This window comes from Orcinus orca, chromosome 16 (genome assembly GCF_937001465.1).
Source record: "Orcinus orca chromosome 16, mOrcOrc1.1, whole genome shotgun sequence".
Classification (NCBI taxonomy): Eukaryota; Metazoa; Chordata; class Mammalia; order Artiodactyla; family Delphinidae; genus Orcinus; species Orcinus orca.
The window spans coordinates 49680056-49696953 of record NC_064574.1 but is presented as its reverse complement, the minus strand read 5'-3'; the positions used below and the strand labels follow the sequence as shown (position 1 = coordinate 49696953).

Here is a 16898-nt window from a genome sequence, read left to right as displayed (position 1 = left end):
CCCTATTCCCCTGTGAGGCTGTGGTATGAGAGACCCAGGTGGGCCGAGGAGGCCTGAGCCCACCTCCCATGGGCCCCTGCCCCATAGGCTGGGAGCTATGCCATCCCTGGCTCATTGACACTTTGTGCCCCTGAATGCCAGCCTGCCGCGGGCATGGGGATGCCCCCTGCTAATACATTTGCCGTGTGAAGGAGTGACCACATTTACCAGGGAGCTGATGTCACTGGGGTGTCCGTAAGGGCCAGCTGCCATGGGTAGCATGGGGGAGGCTGACTTCTGGCTGTCCAGCCCTCCCCCTTCACTCCCTTTGGCTCTCAGTTTTGGAGCTGCAGGCCCCTGAGATGAGGTTCCTGGGGAGGGGGCTGCCAAGCTGCTCTGGGAGTGCTGGGCCTGCAGGACACACCTTGTCCCATCTTTGTGTCCCACTGACCCCTGGGTTCCTGGGCCCTGTCTAGGGAGCATCTCCTTGAGTTACTCCCAGGAGAGAAGGTGATGGCTGCCGCCCCCCACTGGCCCAACCACACGTTTTGGGAGGGGGCTCCTGGAGGCCTGGCCCTGCCTTTCTCCTTCCTCTGTGGTGGAAGCACGGTAAGGGCTGCTGACTGCCCCAGGAGCAGTGCCCTGCCCCTCCCTAAGGGGCTGCTGTCTGTGTGAGGGTGCTGGACAGGGCTGCTGAGCCCAGGGTGGGGGGCACGCACTCTCCCATCTTTTGGCCCTGGCATCTTCCCTTCTGAGTCCTGTCCAGGCTGCGGCCTCCCTGGAGGCTTCCCGCACCCTCAGTCACCCAGCACTTGGCCACTGGAGCATTCTCTAGGCTTGTAAAGCGGAAACATTTATATACAGTATTTTGGGGAGGAATTTTTTCAAGACATTTAAGACGTATTTTTCTGTAGCTCTGATTGCAACTGTGATTGGTGAATTTAATATTCTACATGATGTTTCACGGCAAAAGAGTTTTTACATTGTTTTCTGCGCTTCCTCCGGGAGGAGGGGAGGTGGGACCGAGAATGACAAGCCCCTGCTCCCGGGAAATGGGCCCACACTTGCTGACGGTGCCTGCAGCTGCCGCTGTTTCCTCAGCGAGTTTTCCACGGTCCCTAAAGACGTGAAAGGGGGCGGGACGAGGTGGGTGTAGACCGACCGGCTTTGCAGCCAGTCAGCGGCGAGTGGAGGGCAAGGTGCCCCGACACAATTTCCGGTTCCGCCGGGGAGCGGGACTCGGTTAGGTAGGTGGTGGCCCGGCGGTGGAGTTGGGGTCTTGCGGTGGTTGGGCCGCCCGGGGTTACGCGGCTGGGGTCGGGGCCGCGCGGGGGCTCGGGATCGGGGTTGGGGCCGCGCGGGGGGCTGGGCGCGGGGGGCACGGAGGCGGAGCCGGGGGTCGGGATGGGGCTGGGGGCCGGGGGCGGGAGTCGGGGGGGGGTCGGGCCGCTTGGAGTTACGTCGCTGGGCTCGGGGCCGCGCGGGGCCATGGGGCAGGGGTCGAGGCGGCGCGTGAGGGTAGGAATGGGGCGGGGCGCCGGGGGCTGGAGTCGGGGGTGGGGGTCGGGGCCCGCGTCCGGCCGGGCGCGCGTGACGGTGGTCCCTGCCTCCTGCCAGGCTCGCCGCGATGCCCCTGCACAAGGTCCCAGTCGGCCTGTGGAAGCAGCTCCGGCTGCGGGAGGGCATCTACTCCCGCCTGCCCCAGCACTACCTGCGTTCCCTAGAGGAGGCGCGGACGCCCACTCCCGTTCACTACAGGCCACACGGGGTCAAAATCAAGATCAACCCCAAGAACGGGCAGCGGGAGCGCGTGGAGGACGTGCCCATTCCCGTTCACTATCCCCCGGAGTCCCAGCTGGGGCTCTGGGGCGGCGAGGGCTGGGTGCAGGGTCACAGATACATCAACAACGACAAGGTGGGTGAGCAGGACGGGCTTGAGCGGTACTTCTTGGGCCTCGCTGCCTTGCTCCGGGCTCTGGAAGTACCTGGACAGTGAAAGGGACCCCCACCCCTCGGGGAGAGGGAGCTTATAGTCTGGTGGACACACCGCTCCATCTGAAGAGTGTCCTCAGGAGTAAAAAGTCACAGTTCTGGCAGCCAGATTAAGTGTATAGATGAGGAGCCCTGAGTGGGGAGAAGAGATGGAGAATGAGGTTTAAGGTCACCTGTCAGCTTGACCGCCATACTTTCTCTACTTTTTGTGACACCTACAGGGCTGGCATTTGGGAAGGCTTAGAGGCTCACCTGGGAGCAGGTCTCCTGAGTCTGCTCCCTGAGCTGTGTTGCCTCTGGTGGGGAGGCAGGGGGGAGGAGGGGGCTTATGTCTTTGAGACCTCCTAGGCTAGAGTCTCCCTTTGCCTTTGGCCCCTTGGTCCCTGGTTTGGGATATGATGACCTGTGGACCGTGGACCTGTGGACCTGTGGTTGTGTGTGCGGTGTGTCTGGAATAAACACCAGCAACTTGGGCAGGGTCTGGGGAGAAGCTGATCTCTGGGTGGGCAACTGGGTCCCCAGGTGGGGACTGGTTCGTGCAACTCCACATGCCCAGTCTCCCCACTCTAGTGTGTGGGGAGAAGCAGCCACGCTCACCAAGATTCTTGCCCCCTCAGCTCTCCAAGAGGGTGAAGAAGGTGTGGAAGCCGCAGCTGTTCCAGCGTGAGCTTTACAGTGAGATCCTGGATACCAGGTTCACCGTGACCGTGACCATGCGCACCCTGGACCTCATCGACGAGGCCTACGGGTTTGACTTCTACATTCTCAAGGCAAGCAGATCTGCACCACGCTGGGGTTCCTTGTGAGATGTAAATGAGACCATGTCCCTTTCTGGGCAGCCCCAGTGGGAGTTCATCACTGTGGACGGCCATCTTGCCCATGTGGCCGAGGGAGCACAGCTGTCTCCTTCTCTGCTCTTAGACCTTCCTCGCTTCTGGTCTGGGTGCTGGGGCTGCCCACCTGGCCTAAAGTGCTCCACCAGGCTGGCCTGGGGGCTGCCAGCTGCTGGGGAGGAAGCTGGAAGGGCCGGCTGGTGGGGTGGGCAGGGCCCTGCCCACAGCACCTGGCCCCATGCAGAGACTCTTGCCAGACCCCGAAGGAGGACCTGTGCTCCAAGTTTGGGATGGACCTGAAGCGAGGGATGCTGCTGCGGCTCGCCCGACAGGACCCCCAGCTGCACCCAGATGACCCCGACAGGAGGGCGGCCATCTACGACAAGTACAAGGTCAGGGCTCCAGCCTTTACTTACTGCTCCTCGTGGGCCCCCTGGCCGGCTGCCTGACCCTGACCTCACCCACGAGCCCATCTCTGTCTGCCCAGGCGTTTGTCATCCCGGAGGCGGAAGCCGAGTGGGTTGGCCTGACGCTGGACGAGGCCGTGGAGAAGCAGAGGCTCCTGGAAGAGAAGGTGAGCATGTGTGGGCACCAGCTGCCCTGCCCTCTCAGGAGTGGGCACAGCTGCCAAGCAGCAGCCCCTGGGGTGCATTGACAGGGGCACTGGGTGGGCTTGGGAAGGCACTGCTGCCCAGCGGGAGCCATGGGCTGTGGTCTCCGCGTGGCCCACTCCCTCCCCTCCAGGTCCTGACTCTCTCCTGCCCCCGCTGGCTGGTTTCGTGGATGGGAAGATGGATAAGAGCTGGATGCTTGGCACCATCGATTTCTGTGGCCACCTAGTATTCTCCAGGGTCTGCCCAGTACTGCACTGAGGCCTTTTGTGTTTGTCCCCTAGAGGAGTCTGGAGCGTGTGATAGCTGCCAGGACAGGGGGCCCGTCGCAGCTGCTGCCCCTTCTCTCTGCCCGGAGTCTCTGCAGCCAAGGGCCCTGCAGCCCCTCTCCCACGAACAGAGCACTGTCCTCTGGGCTGGGGGCTAGCGGATGGCAAGTAGCCTTGCTTGACCCCGTGGCCAAGCCGGAGGGGCCTGGTCCTCTCATGCTCGATTCCTCTCGGTGTTTGGTCAGGAGCTGGATCCCCACCCTCCCCAGAGCGCCTCACTGTGACCTGCCTTGTCTCCCTAGGACCCCGTTCCTCTGTTCAAGGTCTACATGGAAGAGCTGATCGAGCAGCTTCAGCAGCAAGCGCTATCTGAGCCAGCAGTGATGCAGAAGAGAGCCAGCAGGACGTAGCCGCAATGGGACCTGGACCTGGCAGCCAGGCTCAGCACCCCGCCCCCTTTGGCACCGTGGACAGAGCCTGGGGTGGTGGTGAGGGCCACCCATGGTCGTGTGTGCTGGCCGTGCAGCTCCCGGCTGGGGTGGGCTTTGTGGAGGCCCCAGGAGGTCTCTTGTCCCAGGATCCCCAGAGGCCTGGGGCCCTCTCGCTGCCTCTGTCCCCCCCTCCCCGCAGTGGAGGCCCTGCCAAGGCAGGTCACCACCCTCGGGGGACAGTGTGAGTAAAGTCTGAGCTGGGCTGTGTGTGTGCTGCTTTGCTTAGAGGATCAGGCTCACCCCATGCCTCAGAGACCCAGGACGCAGCTGAGGTGGGTGGTGGTCCCTAGGTGTGTAAGGTTTTGGTGCTTTTCTCTTCTCTGGGAGAACCCAGCATTGTGGGAGGCATCCTAGGATAGAGTAGGACTGTGCTCGCTCCTGCTCAAGGCACATTGCCTGGAATGTTCTCCAGAGCAGAGACCTGGTGCTATGCTCTGGCTCTGGGAGTGGCTGTATGGTGTCCACACCAGCACTGCCTTTGGGGTGGCAAGCACCACCCCCCCAGCTCTGGGAGGTGCAGGGGCCCCAGAAGGTGCTGCTGGTGCCAGTGTCTCGCAGGGAAGGCCTTGAGTCTGGAGTTTCTGTTAGCACCTCCCTGTCACGGTCCAAAAGGAGGCAGAAGCGACATGGCCTGCGGGGCCTGTGACACAGCTGTTCCCTCTTCAGCTGACCCAGACCTGAACTTGGGTGGGGATGTGGCCCCCAGTGGGAGACTGGACCAGGCACCTGAGGCCTTTCCTGCTCTGAGATTTGGGGGTGACATGACCCTCTTTGCTGACCCTACCTGGAAGTCCTGAGCACTGAGACCCATTTGGGTCTCTTTGGGAGGACACAGGTGGGTTCCTCTGACCTGGTCCTGGCAACTGACTGAGGGGCACCAGGCTCCCCTGAGGGAGCCGTGGAAGTGCTGCCACCTGGGCTGTGTTTATGGGGCGGGAGGCCATAGGGAGCATGCAGCTGGCCAGTGGGCATGGCTGCAGGAGGGCCCTGGAGGCTCCATGGCTTGCAAGGATGTCATCCAGGATTGGGGGCTGCCTCTGGGTCAGAGCCCTGGGGGGAATGCCCCAGAGGTCACCAGTCCCAGTCTCCTCCGGGGACGCCTTGAGACCCCACGTGTCCTCATCCCTATTCTGTGACCCTTTTAATTTTTTAAGAATTTTACCAAAAGTTGATGATGCCCAGCTCACGCCTGGCCCGGCTCTGTGGGCTGGCAACGCCCAGCCCAGTTGTCTGAACCACACAGACTGCTGGTGCTCTGGGTGGGCAAGTCTCCCCAGCTTCCACCTCCTGGTTCCCTCCCACATTCAGGATCCCCTTTCTGTGCCCCGCCCCCCTTCCCCCAACCCCCACCCCCAGTCTGTGGCCTGGGTATCCCTGCAATGTATACCCAGAACATCCCAGTTCACTGATACTGACTCAGGTACCCCTCCCTTGCCTGCTCCTTCCCGCCCCAACTAAGACCACAGGCTGAGGGGGTACCTGTGCCATTCCTGGAGCCTCGAGGGAACTGAGGGACCTGGCGCTGGCATAGGGCTTGTGGCCTGAGCAGGGTGGGGGCTGGGCCAGGTGTGAGCAGTACGGGGGAGGGGAGAGGTGGATGGAGGGTGGAATTGGCCTCCCTGTCAGCACTGGTGGGCCCAGGCTGGCTTCTGCTGGCTCCTGGGAGGAGCTTGGCATGCCCTTAGCAGGTCACTTGCCCCCTGCATAGCCTGAGGCTGGACTGAGGTGGGGGTCTGAGTGTGGTCCTGGCCCCAGAACCAAAACATGAGCATTTTTCTGGTGGTGCAGCATCAGTTTCATCAAATTCTTACAAAAATCTTTGACTCAGGAAAGGTTCAGAAGCCCTCACTGAGTGACAGACTCACTCCCCTCCCCGGTTTCCTCTGGGAGGTGGGAGTGGGGAGAGGACACAAGGGCTGCACTCACCCACAAGCATGGAGCCAGGAGCTGAGCTGCCCATCAGCCACACATCCTTGCCCTCCACGTGTCCCACCCTCCCGGCCCTGGTCAGGCGGAGGCCCCTGAGCTGCCTTCATTTCCGTCAACCACACCTCTGCACAGTCTCAACCACAGCCTCTTTGTTGCTCTGTCAGAGCTCCAGTTCTGCCCTGGCTGAGGCCCTGCAGCCCATCGGAACCCTGGGTTGGTGCAGGGCAGGGGGTTGTGCTGATCCAGGTCAAACCTATGGAAGCATGAGCTGCCCTGCACTGACCCATGGCTGCAAACAGGCCATGCCCCTGTGTGCACCACCTGGGTCGACCCTCCTGTGTGTTTCTATGACAACAGCTCAACCAGTCAGCTTCCATGCTGGGCTGTGGACAGGAGGGTGAAGCATCACTATGGCTATGGACTGGGGACGGGCCCTCGGGACCAGCACTGGAGGCCTTGACAGTAGCATGGCCGTCAACACCGTGATGTGTCAAGGCCCTGTTGTGTCCACTGCCTGATTCCACTGTCCCTGTGTCCCAGGGCAGGCAAAAGGACCAACCCTACCTAGAGAGGGGACAACCTAGGCTGAGAGGGGCAGGGCTCAGTCTAGGGCTCTGTGCCTGACCCCTCACTATCAGGGTCTGCAGGGTGGCAGGTGTGCAGAGGGCAACTGGAGCCCTGTCAGGGTGCTGGGAGCATAAGGGAGCTGCTGTGGGGCCCATCCACACGCACTGGGACCCACCTCAACCTTCACCATCCATTGCTGCCCCCTTGAGCCCCTCTCCTCCCACCGCCACTGGCTGCCCCCTAGCTGGAGCCCTGGGTCAGGAGAACTTGCCCAGCAGCACCAGCCCTGTGCAGGTTGGCACTCTGTGCCGTAGCTTGCCAGAGTCCTCCCCTGCTCACCCTGAGCCCCAGAATGAGGCTTCAGGCCCTGGCCCCTTTACCACCCACAGGTGACCCAGCCCACTTTGCCCTTGGACAAGATCTGTCTGCGCATGGCATCCAGCACAGCAGGGGATGCCCCAAGGCTAGGGGTGGAAGCCCCATGACTGGGCAGCTTGGGGTGTGGCCAGGCCAGTGTGAAGAGTTCAGGACAAGTTCAGGGTGCTGGCCAAGCAGCATCTGTGCCCTGTGACTCTGGGCCCAGCCCAGCCTGCCCTGTGCCTGTTCCCTCAGATGTGTGACCACTCTGGACTCCTGTTCCGTGCTCCCCCTTACTCCTGGGTCCCTCTGGCTTTGGCAGTGGCCTCGGCAGGGGCCTGCCTCAGCCTTGGCTTCTTCCTGGGGGCTTGAGGCCCAAACCTGCTTCTCCAAGCCCTGCAGCTGTTCCTCCATCTTCTGCTCAGCAGGTGGGGCTGGGCCTCCTAGGGCTCTGAGGTGCCCTATGTGGGGGCCTTGACCAGGAGGTGCTGACCCCACAGGCTTTTTGAAAGGCCAGGGGTTGTCATGGAGATGGGGTGGGGGTGGCTCTGGGCTGCTCTCCGTCCTGCAACACCCAGGATGGCCAGTTCTTGGAGTGATGCTGCATTGTGCCCTTGCTGAATAGCTGTGGCCTTGAGACATCAAGGAAGGCCTCACTGAGGCCAGCAGACCCTGGGGCAGGCCACAGGAAGAGCGGGTGCAAAGATACAGGGTTGGAAAGTGTCCCAGGGTCCTACTGGGTGGAGACACAAGGTCTGTGGGGCAGCAGGGCCATGCTGGGGCTGTGTGTGTCTGTGTGTCCAAAGGACTAAGGAGAGGGCTGCGGAGGGGTTGGCAGGCAGAGGTGAGGCCAGGAGGCCCTGTGGGGTCTGAGGTGGAGGAGAGCTTGGATCTGCCTCCTGGGGGTGGGGAGTTCCTCCTGCTCCTCCTCCTGCTGCCCTCACACATGATTTTCTCACCAGACTGGGCCTGGCCTTCAGCTCCTGGGACAAGCCTGACCTGAAGTCTTCCTCTCAGTAGGGGCTGCAAGGACACTGTTCCTGCCACTGCCAGGGCATCAGGAAGGGCATTCATGGAGTGGCCTAGCACATGTCCCAAGAGAGGGACAGGGACCCCTAACACTGGACGTGCATGAAACACACACACAAAAAAACACCCAACAACTGGTGCAGGAGCAGCAACCATCCAGCCACGTCTGACCCGACCCTCCAAGGGGACCCTGGCGCGGGCCCACCAGCGGTGCCGCCTGCTCCCTCCGCAGTCAGGAGTGGCTCGGGGGTGGCGGTGTCTAAAGGGGCTGGTTGCCATGGCTACCATAGGGTTCCGAGGCCGTCATCTGGTCCCTGCCTCAGCCAATCGGCGGTGGGAGCCCGAGCTGCAGCCTAGAGTCACGCTTCTTCCTTGCAGCCACACAGTGGCCAAGAGCAGGGACCCGCTTCCTGGAGTGGCTCAGAGTGCTCGGACGGACAGCCAGGCCCAGCATGGCGGAGCGCGGGCCGGTGGGGCGGGAGCAGGCACACGGAGCCAGGCAGGTGAGGTAAGCTGGGTGGGCGCACGGATAGACGGGCAGACAGGCAGACAGGTGGACGTGCTCCCTGCTGCCCATTGTTCTTGTGGCTGAGCCCTCAGCCCACCCCACCCTCTGCACCTTCACCCCGGGCCCCTCTCCCCAGGTACCCCAAGGAAGGGTCATGGGAAGAGAGACAAAGGAAACGGCGCAAGGCAGGATGAATCCCAGTGCACCGAGGTCCGAAAATCGCTCTCGTGGGTCTTTCTCGGCAGATTTCACGTAGAGGCGGCATCAAAGACCCCCAACTGGCCGAGGCCCTGGGCGTAACAGCTGCCCGGCCACTGCTCCCAGGGCTAGGCAACAGGCATGTCAAGGCAGTGCGATTTCAGAAGCATTTTTTCGAGAAGAAAAAAAAAGGCGGAAAAAAAGGAAAAAACGTCCACCTATAACGGGGAGTGGTCAGCCCAAGATGGATCAGAAGCGCCAAATCCCATTACTCGGGACTTCAGAGGACGGGCCCGAAAAGGCAGCTGCGATTAAGAGCTTGTAAATGGAGTGTCCTTTGGAGATCAAAGAGGGACGCGCTCGTGTGTGTGTGCGCGTGTGCACGCGTGTGTGCAGGAACGCGCGTTGAGGGGCGCTGGCCGTGGGGCTGTGCGCCATGGCATGGTGGAGCCCGGAGTGTCACCTGCCGGCCATGGCCGCACTCCATGTTGCAGTGTCCTTGCTGCTGTGTGTGACGTGTGGATGCCCCTGGGGGGGTGGGCCCGTGCAGGCAAGGGCTGGTGCCCACCACCCACACCTGGCGTTGGGCAGCGGGCCCTCTGGAAGGAGGTCCTGCCTGGGCCTTGGCCCCCAACCTGAGCCTCCATTTTCTTCTCCTGGAGTCTGGTCTCGTCTCCACGTTGGGCCCAGACGGGCCTGGCAGGAGCCGAGCGCTCAGGCCCGCCACGGCCGAGCCGGGTGTGAAGACGGGCGGAGGCTGCCTGTAATCACCCCAACCGTCCTGCTGCCCGCAGAGGCTGAGGCCTCCCAGATGGCCTGGCGAGTGTGTCTCGGAGGTTCAAAGCCTCCGTCAGTGCAATTGTTAGGTTATTAGGTAAACTCTGAGAAGCAAATCTTTTAATCCACTGTGGCTAATCCAGTGCACTTTTGTTTGCCATGACAGATTCTGCAGCAACAAAGGGGCCAGAGGGACCCGGCATACATAATCACATACTTACAACTGGTCCGCGGCAGCCGCAGGGCTCCTAGGCAGCCGAGAAAGACATCGAAGGATGGCAAAGTGGAGGGTGGGTGGCGGAGGCAGACCTGGAGGGGTGGGCTGGGGACAGGGGCAGCTGGCCCACCTGGGGCAGCACTTCCCTGCCTCCCGCCACCAAGGCCCCTAGCTATCAGCTCGAGGGGTGGCCCTGGTCCCCAGGACTATGGGGACTTGGCCGGGGTGGGGGCTGGGGGTGGAATGAGATGTGGCAGGTGGAAGGAGAAACAATAACCCTCAGATGGATGTGAGCGCTCACAGCACTGGGAGAGGCCTTAGGGGATGGGGCAGCCAGGACAGGGACAGAGAGGACAGAGGGGGAGTCTGCCCGGCGTGAGGGTCAGTGCAGCAGGCGGGCAGGCAGCCCCAAGACCAGAAGGGGAGTAGCCTGAGGCTGACTGGGAAGGTGGGACTTTACCTGCTGCTTCCAGAAGTTGGGCCGAGGTCTCTAGGAACCTGGCCCTTCCATGTGGACACCAGTGCTCCTGGGGAAATAGCACTGGGGGTGGGCGAGGCCAGGAGGCCCAGTCCTCTGTTTGTGATGTGTCTGAGACCACAGCCGGCGTGGGCTCCATCTCGTGGCCTGGGCCCATTCATGGAGGGTCACACACAGACCTCTGAGGCTAGCAGGATCACGCTGGGACTCTCACTTTGCTAAGGAGGATACTCTGGCTTGAGGAGGTGCCCAGAGTCTCTGGCCGGCCCAAAACACAGGCAGACGCTTAAGTGTCCAGGGAGGCAGGAGCTGGGCAGGTGACGCTGAGGCCCCCAAGTTGGGGAGGTGCTGGGTTGGGGGTGGGTGGGTTGCTCACCCCTCCTCTTTCCCAAGCCCCTGTGGCTGGTGGGAGCCATCTTGGCCATCGAGACTTCGATGCCCATCCTCCATCCCTGAGCCCACTAGACACACCCTCGCAGTCAGAATCCTCCAGAGAGGCAGTGCAGAAAGGTGTCCCTGCTGTGCCCCTCAGCCTGGACTGACAGGACCCCCTCAGGACACAGGGTGAGACCTGAGTTGGGGGTGTGTGGAGGGCACCCTGGCATGGAGTGTGCTCGCTTTGGGGCTTTGCCCTTGACTCCTGGGGGCCGGCAGGCATGAGGGGAGCTGTGTCAGGTCTGCTGGGTGAGTGGTCTGTGCAGGGACCCTGAGACAAGCATGCCACCGGCTTGCGGGGCCTGGGACTCCGGGCTCTGAGTGAGCGGGAGCAAGCAGGTGACCACCGTGCCCGTTTGTGAGCGTACTGCCCGCACCGGCAATGGCAGAGTGCTCAGCTCTCCATCTCTGTGGGTGGGACCTCCTGGCCTGTAAGAGGCCAGGGCAGGATGAAGTGCTTCCTAGGAGCAGGGGCCACCAGGACTGGATGACAGAGAGCAGCAGGGTCAGAAAGTGTCTTGTACCACTGAGGTGACCTTGAAGCCAGTTTGTCTGAAGCAAAGCCCTGCTCCTGTCCCCCCACCTCCCTAGCTTGGCACTGGGACTGAGGTTGCTCCTGGGCATCTGTCTGCGGCAGCTTCGGCTGCAGGCTGGCAAGAGAACTCCAGGCAACAAGAGGGATGCAAAATGGCAGCCTGGAGGACACACCTGCCCCCAGGTGGGAAGGGTGAGAGGAGCCAGACACAGGTGGAAAGAGGTGGGGGACCTGCCTGAGGCAGAGTCGGGGCCCTGGGAGGCCCCAGCCCAGGGTGGTCATGGAGCTGGCCAGCCCAGGAAGCTCAAGGTGGCACCTTCTTGCTGGTCCCAAGGCCGACTCGGGGCGACCACGGCAGTCACACCCTGCCTGACACTGCCCCATGGGTCAGCTCTGTCCCATACCCCAGGATCCTCACCTGAGGCTGGCCTCACTCTGATGGATTAATTTATACTGACCGTTGATGGGACGATGGCCTGCTGCAGAGCTTCCTGGTTTTCCTAAGATCTCAACAGTAACGTTGTTGTAGACCTTCTTCCTGACGTGTGAAGAGACTGGAGCCTGCCTTAATTGCCCTCCAGCAATGACCGGTATTAATGCTCTGGGGTAGTTCCTGCCTTTATAGGCACATTCTCTGCGTCCACCCAAGTGGGTACCGTGTGCATGGGCTCCAAGCCTTTCTACTTGGTGGTGTCTCTCACGCCCTTGGTGTGATGTCTCCACATCCTTTGTTGAACTTGTGATGGGGGAACACCTGGCCCTCCTCCCTGAGCTCAGAACTGATGGAAAAAGGACACTCAAGACAAAACATGGAGCCCAGGGGTCTAGGTTCATGGCCAGGAAGGTGGCTGGCCTCTGTGGCTAGGGCCGCCTCTCAGAAGGGAAGTCCACTTGCACTTGTCAGAACTGATGAGCCAAGGCCGCTTCCCTCTCCAGGTCCTCACCTGCCTGCCCACTGCGCACTCCCACTGTGCACACCTGGGGCCAGGCAGAAGAGCTGAAAATGCAGAGCCCAGAAGGGGCTCAGCCTGAAGCTTGCAACTCCCTCCAGAAGCCTGACTCAGAACAGCCCCTCCTTGCCCTCCCCTCCTGGGAGTCAGGAGTTGTGCGGATCTGACGTGCAGTAGCCTGTCTGCGGGGCTCATCCCCCACACATGGCGCCATGCTGGACGCCCCTCAACATACCACCTTGGTGCATCTTGGATGATTCCCAAGGATTAATTCTTGTAAGTGGTCTCCCCCAGCCAAGTGGACAAACATCTGTAAGGCTTCAGAGCTCACTCAATTTCAAATATTCCTTTTATGTCTCAGTTGAAGAAAATGATTTACTTTCTGCTCTTAAGTTTTTTATTTCATTCCTGGAAAGCCTGAACAAATGTCATCTACAGTTTATCACATTAAAGCCTCCTGTGGCAGACTCCTGCCCCCAGGGAGGGGTGCATTTTAAAGGACTTCTGTAGGAAAAGAGGGCTCCATCATGGACTTCCCTGTTCCCAAGTGAGGCTCCCATGGCTCTGTGTCTGCTCTCAGCTCTGGGTGGCTGACGCAGCCCCCCTGCCAGGTCACCCTTGCTCCAGTGCAGGCCCCCAGGGCTGCCCTCCCTGCCTCCCTCTCTTCAGAGCCTCCCCAAGCTCCCTCCTCTGGGCTCCTCCCACCGCCACCCTGCTCCAGCCTTCCCTGAGTGCCCATAGCCACAACCCTGAAGCAGGGCTACAGCATTTCCTCCAGGCTTTCTGACTCCCTTCCTGTCCCCACAGGGCGAGGGCCCCGAGGAGCCAGAGGCACGAGGGCCCTGTTCTGGTCCCAGGGCCTGGGGACATCTGCCACCATGGGCCAGGAGGAGGATGGATGTGGACACGACCCTGGGAGCCTGGCCTGGCCACAGCAGCAGCTCTGCAGAACCAAGGCAAGCATTGGGGGCCCGTGTCTGGGAGTGGAAAGACAGCCTGAGGACCAGTGTCCTGGAGGTCCTGATGTCTGTTCGGCCCACCGAGGACTCCTGCACCCCACAGAGACTCTGTTGTGCCATGATGGCCACCTACTCTGTCTCTAAGGCTCTGTGGCTGAACAGGGTCAGGGGGAGGCTGCAAAGACATCTCCTGTACCCAGCACTGGGAGGCCTGGGGCCATCCCAGCTGGATGTGGGTGAGAGTGACACCTGCCACCAGGACTCTAGTGAGTTCAGCAGTGCAGTTCCTCTGATGTGCTGTCCCTACCCATAGCCCCTGCTCCTGCCCAGCCTGCCCTGGGTGGTGGCCTGGGCCATTGGCAGGCTGGGGATTCTTCCCTGGTGGCCTTCGTCCCTCATTGCTCCCCTTTCCTATGAAACCCTGGGCGTCAGAGGCTGTGCTGAGTCCTGGGAAGCTGGATGCTGGGGGTTGGGATGCCTCTGTGCCGTTCACCCCAGGCAGGGGCCAGCAGTGGGCAGCTGGGTAGGAGGTTGGCTGGTGGGTAGAGTGCCCCAAGCCTGGACTTCTCCCCTTGCCTGGGAGCTATGAGGGATGAGGATGGGCAGCAAGGGTGAATCAGGAGAAGATGTGGTGGCATTAGAGGTGAACTGGGGAGTTGGGGGGGCAGCATAATTGAAGCATGAAGATGGGCAAGTGACCAAATGCACCCAGGGAAGAGCCCTGAAGGTTGCGAGAGCTCCAGAGAGCAGGCCAGGTGAGGGCCGCTGAGGCTAGTGTGGGATGGATGAGGGGCTGGGGAGCCCTGGGCCGGGAGGAGGTGAGCAGGTCCCTGTGTGGCCTAAGCTTCAACTTCCTTGTGTTATAATGTGGGTACAGCCATGCCCTGGAGCTTGTCGGGAGCATTTTTCAAGGTGCCAGGTCTGATATGGCACTGCTGGAGGATGAGGTCCTGGGTGATCATGGGAGTGGCAGAAGCAATTCCTTAGGGGCAGTAATCAATTCCTGGTACCCACATCCTTTTCCTCTGGGAAGGGCTGGTGGTGGGTGGGCAACATGGGAGCTAGCCAGCTGGGCTTGCAGATCAGGCAAGGGCTGCCATGGAAACAGCGAGGGGGAGAAGGGTAGTGGGTGCAGGGATCAGGACACCCAGAAGCCCTTGCTCTCAGGCTGGCCTGGGCCAGTGGGACCCACGGGGCAGTGATGGGAAGTGGAGCCCTTGCCGGGACGCTGGATGGTGCCTGGGAGAAATTGAGGCAGGCTGGACCAGTTGGGGTGGGGCCTCAGCCAGTCCCGCCCACAGCTCTTTGGAGGTTGGGGCCCCTGCCCAACTGACTTCCAACATTTATTGGATGCCTACTGTGTGCCCTGGTCTTGGCTGGGTCCTGATGGGCTGGGGACTCAGGGAGGGCAGAGCCCACGCCCACCTTCTCAGGGTCCTGGCTGCCTGGGGGGCAGCAGGCACGGAGCAGGGGGACAAAGAGGCTGGATGTCACCAGGGGCTTAGTTCCTAGTCAGCCGGGCTGTGCTCTCCCAACAGCCCAACTCCGGGACACCTGCTTTCTTCCGTGCCGTGGGCTGTTGGTGGCCGTCCTCCTGAGAGGGTCTTCCCGTTCAGGGAGCTCCGAGGCTGTGGCAGGCCGGCTGGGCGCGGGTCGGGCGTGTGGGTGCCGACCTGGGGAGCCCTGGGCCGGTGGACACCGTGTGGGCAGCAGAAAAGGGCTGCAACCTGGCGTGCGCCCGCGGTGCGCCTGGGGACCGCCCATCTGCTCGGTGCTCGGGCCACCCTCCCGGACCACACAGCCCCAGGGGCCCAGCGCAGTTTCCGGCGCCCCCTCCCGGGTCACCCTTGACAGCGTCCTGGCACCGTCCGCACCACGGCCTCTCCCCAACCGACACATTTGATCACGCCCAGTCGCTCACGCTCTGCGTCACGCCTCGGGTCCGCCTAGACGCTTTTGGCCCCGCCTCCACGCTCAGGGTCCACTTCTACATCAGGCCCCGCCTCCATGCTCGAGGCTCCGCCCCCACGCTCGACCTCACCCGCTACGCTCTTCGCCCTTCCCTGCTCTCCGGTTCCGTCTAGCGCTCTCGGCCGGGCTGCCACTCTCTTGGCCCCGCCTCCACGCTCCGGCCCCGCCTCCACACTAGAGGCTCCGCCCACCACAGTGCTTCGCTCTGTCACCGCTCTCGGGGTTCGTCTGGTGTTCCCGGTCCCGCCCCACGCTCCTGGCCCCGCCCCACGCCCATGGCCCCTCCCCCACGCTCTTGGCACGCCCCCGCGCTCCAAGCCCCGCCTCACGCTCCGGGCCCCGCCCCCGCACTTCCGGACGGCGCCGGCGGGGGCGCTCCGGCCTGGGCTTCGGCGCTGTGAGCTTCGGCTCCCGGCTCGGGGAAGCGATCGCGATCGCGGCCGCTGCCGCTGCCGCCGCCGCCGCCGCCGCCGCCGCCGCCGCCGCCACCGGACCGGCCAGAGTCGGGCCGGAGCCGCGTCCCCGCGGAGCAGGCCGGTGGGAGTGGGCGGCCGGCCTTGGCGGCACCCCCGCGGCCTGCCCGCGCCCGCCTCCGGGCCGCCGCGCCGCCGCTGCGATGGGGGCCGCCCGGGGCCGCGCCCCCGCCCGGTCCCGCCCGCCGCGTCGCCGCTGAGCGCATGGGCCGCGCCGCGCCGCGCCGCTCTGGGAGCCGGTCCCGGGGCCCCGCCGCCGCCGCCGCCGCCGCTCGGGTGAGTATTGCGGCCGGGCGCGCATTCCTGAGGGGCGCGGGCCTGTGCGGCGCCCATTGTAGGCCGCGTAGGCCGGGCCAGGCGCGGGACCCGGAAGAGGGGCTTGGAGGGTGTGCGGGCTCCGAGGCTGTGCGGGCTTGGAGCGTGTGAGGAAGGTGTGTGGGTCCACTCTTGGGAGGTCGGGTGTGTCTAGGAATGGATGCTAGCAGGTGATGCAGAAGGCAAGGTCTGTTGACTCTGGAGCCTGTGGATGGGGAAGAGTGGGATTTGGTTCAGAAGCAGCCACTTGCTGTAGGTGAGCTGAAGGGGGTGAGGAATACTCAGGATTGTGAGAAGGAATGGGGGGTCCTCCTGGAAGAGACCAGGGTCTGCAGCTGATGTGTTTGATTGGATGGTGCCGGTTGCAGTGCTGTGGTCTGTGGGCCTGGGGCATGTTCGGCCAGAGTGGGTGGGGTGCAGAGAGATCCTGGAGATAAGCAGGACAGTGGAGTGTCCCTTCCCCTCCCCCAGCAAAAAGTAGAAATGAGTGAGTGTGAAACCCAAGGAGGGCACTCTCTCTGAGGCAGAGGTGCCTGAATCTGGGTCTCTGCTGTGGTTTGGCTTGCTTGAGGGGCTTTACTCTTTCAGGTTGATGCCTCGCCCCCAAAACTCTCTCTTGGGTGTGTATCTTAGAATCTACCTCTGCCCTACATTTTGGAATTCAGTCGCTCATGAAACCAGAGCTGTATAGTCAGGACAGTGAAACTTATAGCTCAGCCTCGAGGACAGAAGAGAAAAATACATTAGTCCTTTGGGGATTTTTCTCAGCCCATCTCTAAGATAATTAATAAAGAGTTATTGTGCATCTCAGCCCCTCCTTCTTGCTTGTACTTAACGTTCTCTGCTGCTTCAGGAAGAATCTCAGATGTACTTGGACCAGGCCCTGTTTTGGAGAACTTACACAGTCTAAACCTGACCTCCCAAGATAGCAGTATCTGGGTTTCAGTTTTAGGAACTTCTATTCAGGGACAAGGATGGGAAAGCATGCAAAATACAATGTTTCTGTTTGATTTTTCAGCAGGTAT

At 62.0% G+C, this 16898-nt stretch overlaps 2 protein-coding genes and 1 pseudogene across 7 annotated transcripts in view; all 3 read left to right on the top strand.

Annotated features, from left to right (window-relative positions):
• Positions 1 to 1081: 1081 nt before the first annotated feature.
• MRPL28 (mitochondrial ribosomal protein L28) lies at positions 1082 to 4378 on the top strand. 5 transcript variants are annotated; one of them, XM_004270375.4, is made up of 6 exons: positions 1082 to 1226; positions 1597 to 1894; positions 2589 to 2741; positions 3062 to 3196; positions 3292 to 3378; positions 3987 to 4378. In XM_004270375.4, the coding sequence occupies exons 2-6, from the start codon at positions 1607 to 1609 to the stop codon at positions 4092 to 4094; spliced, it is 771 nt and encodes a 256-aa protein (XP_004270423.1). In that variant the 5' UTR covers positions 1082 to 1226; positions 1597 to 1606; the 3' UTR covers positions 4095 to 4378. The 5 variants fall into 5 exon arrangements, with proteins under 5 accessions (XP_004270423.1, XP_033285231.1, XP_049555485.1 ...); XM_033429340.2 differs by having other exon boundaries at positions 1155 to 1230; XM_049699528.1 differs by having other exon boundaries at positions 1171 to 1263.
• Positions 4379 to 12971: 8593 nt separating this feature from the next.
• Positions 12972 to 16898, top strand: part of AXIN1 (axin 1) — a 57324-nt gene continuing 53397 nt past the window's right edge. Inside the window, exon 1 of one of the 2 annotated variants that reach the window (XM_004270376.4) lies at positions 12972 to 13111. The gene's annotated coding sequence lies outside the window, so the exon portion shown is untranslated. Of the gene's footprint in view, positions 13112 to 15701; positions 15835 to 16898 lie in introns of those variants that run through there. The other variant, XM_049699519.1, reaches the window with a different exon arrangement.
• On the top strand, positions 13119 to 15896 carry LOC125961451 (serine/arginine repetitive matrix protein 1-like; annotated as a pseudogene).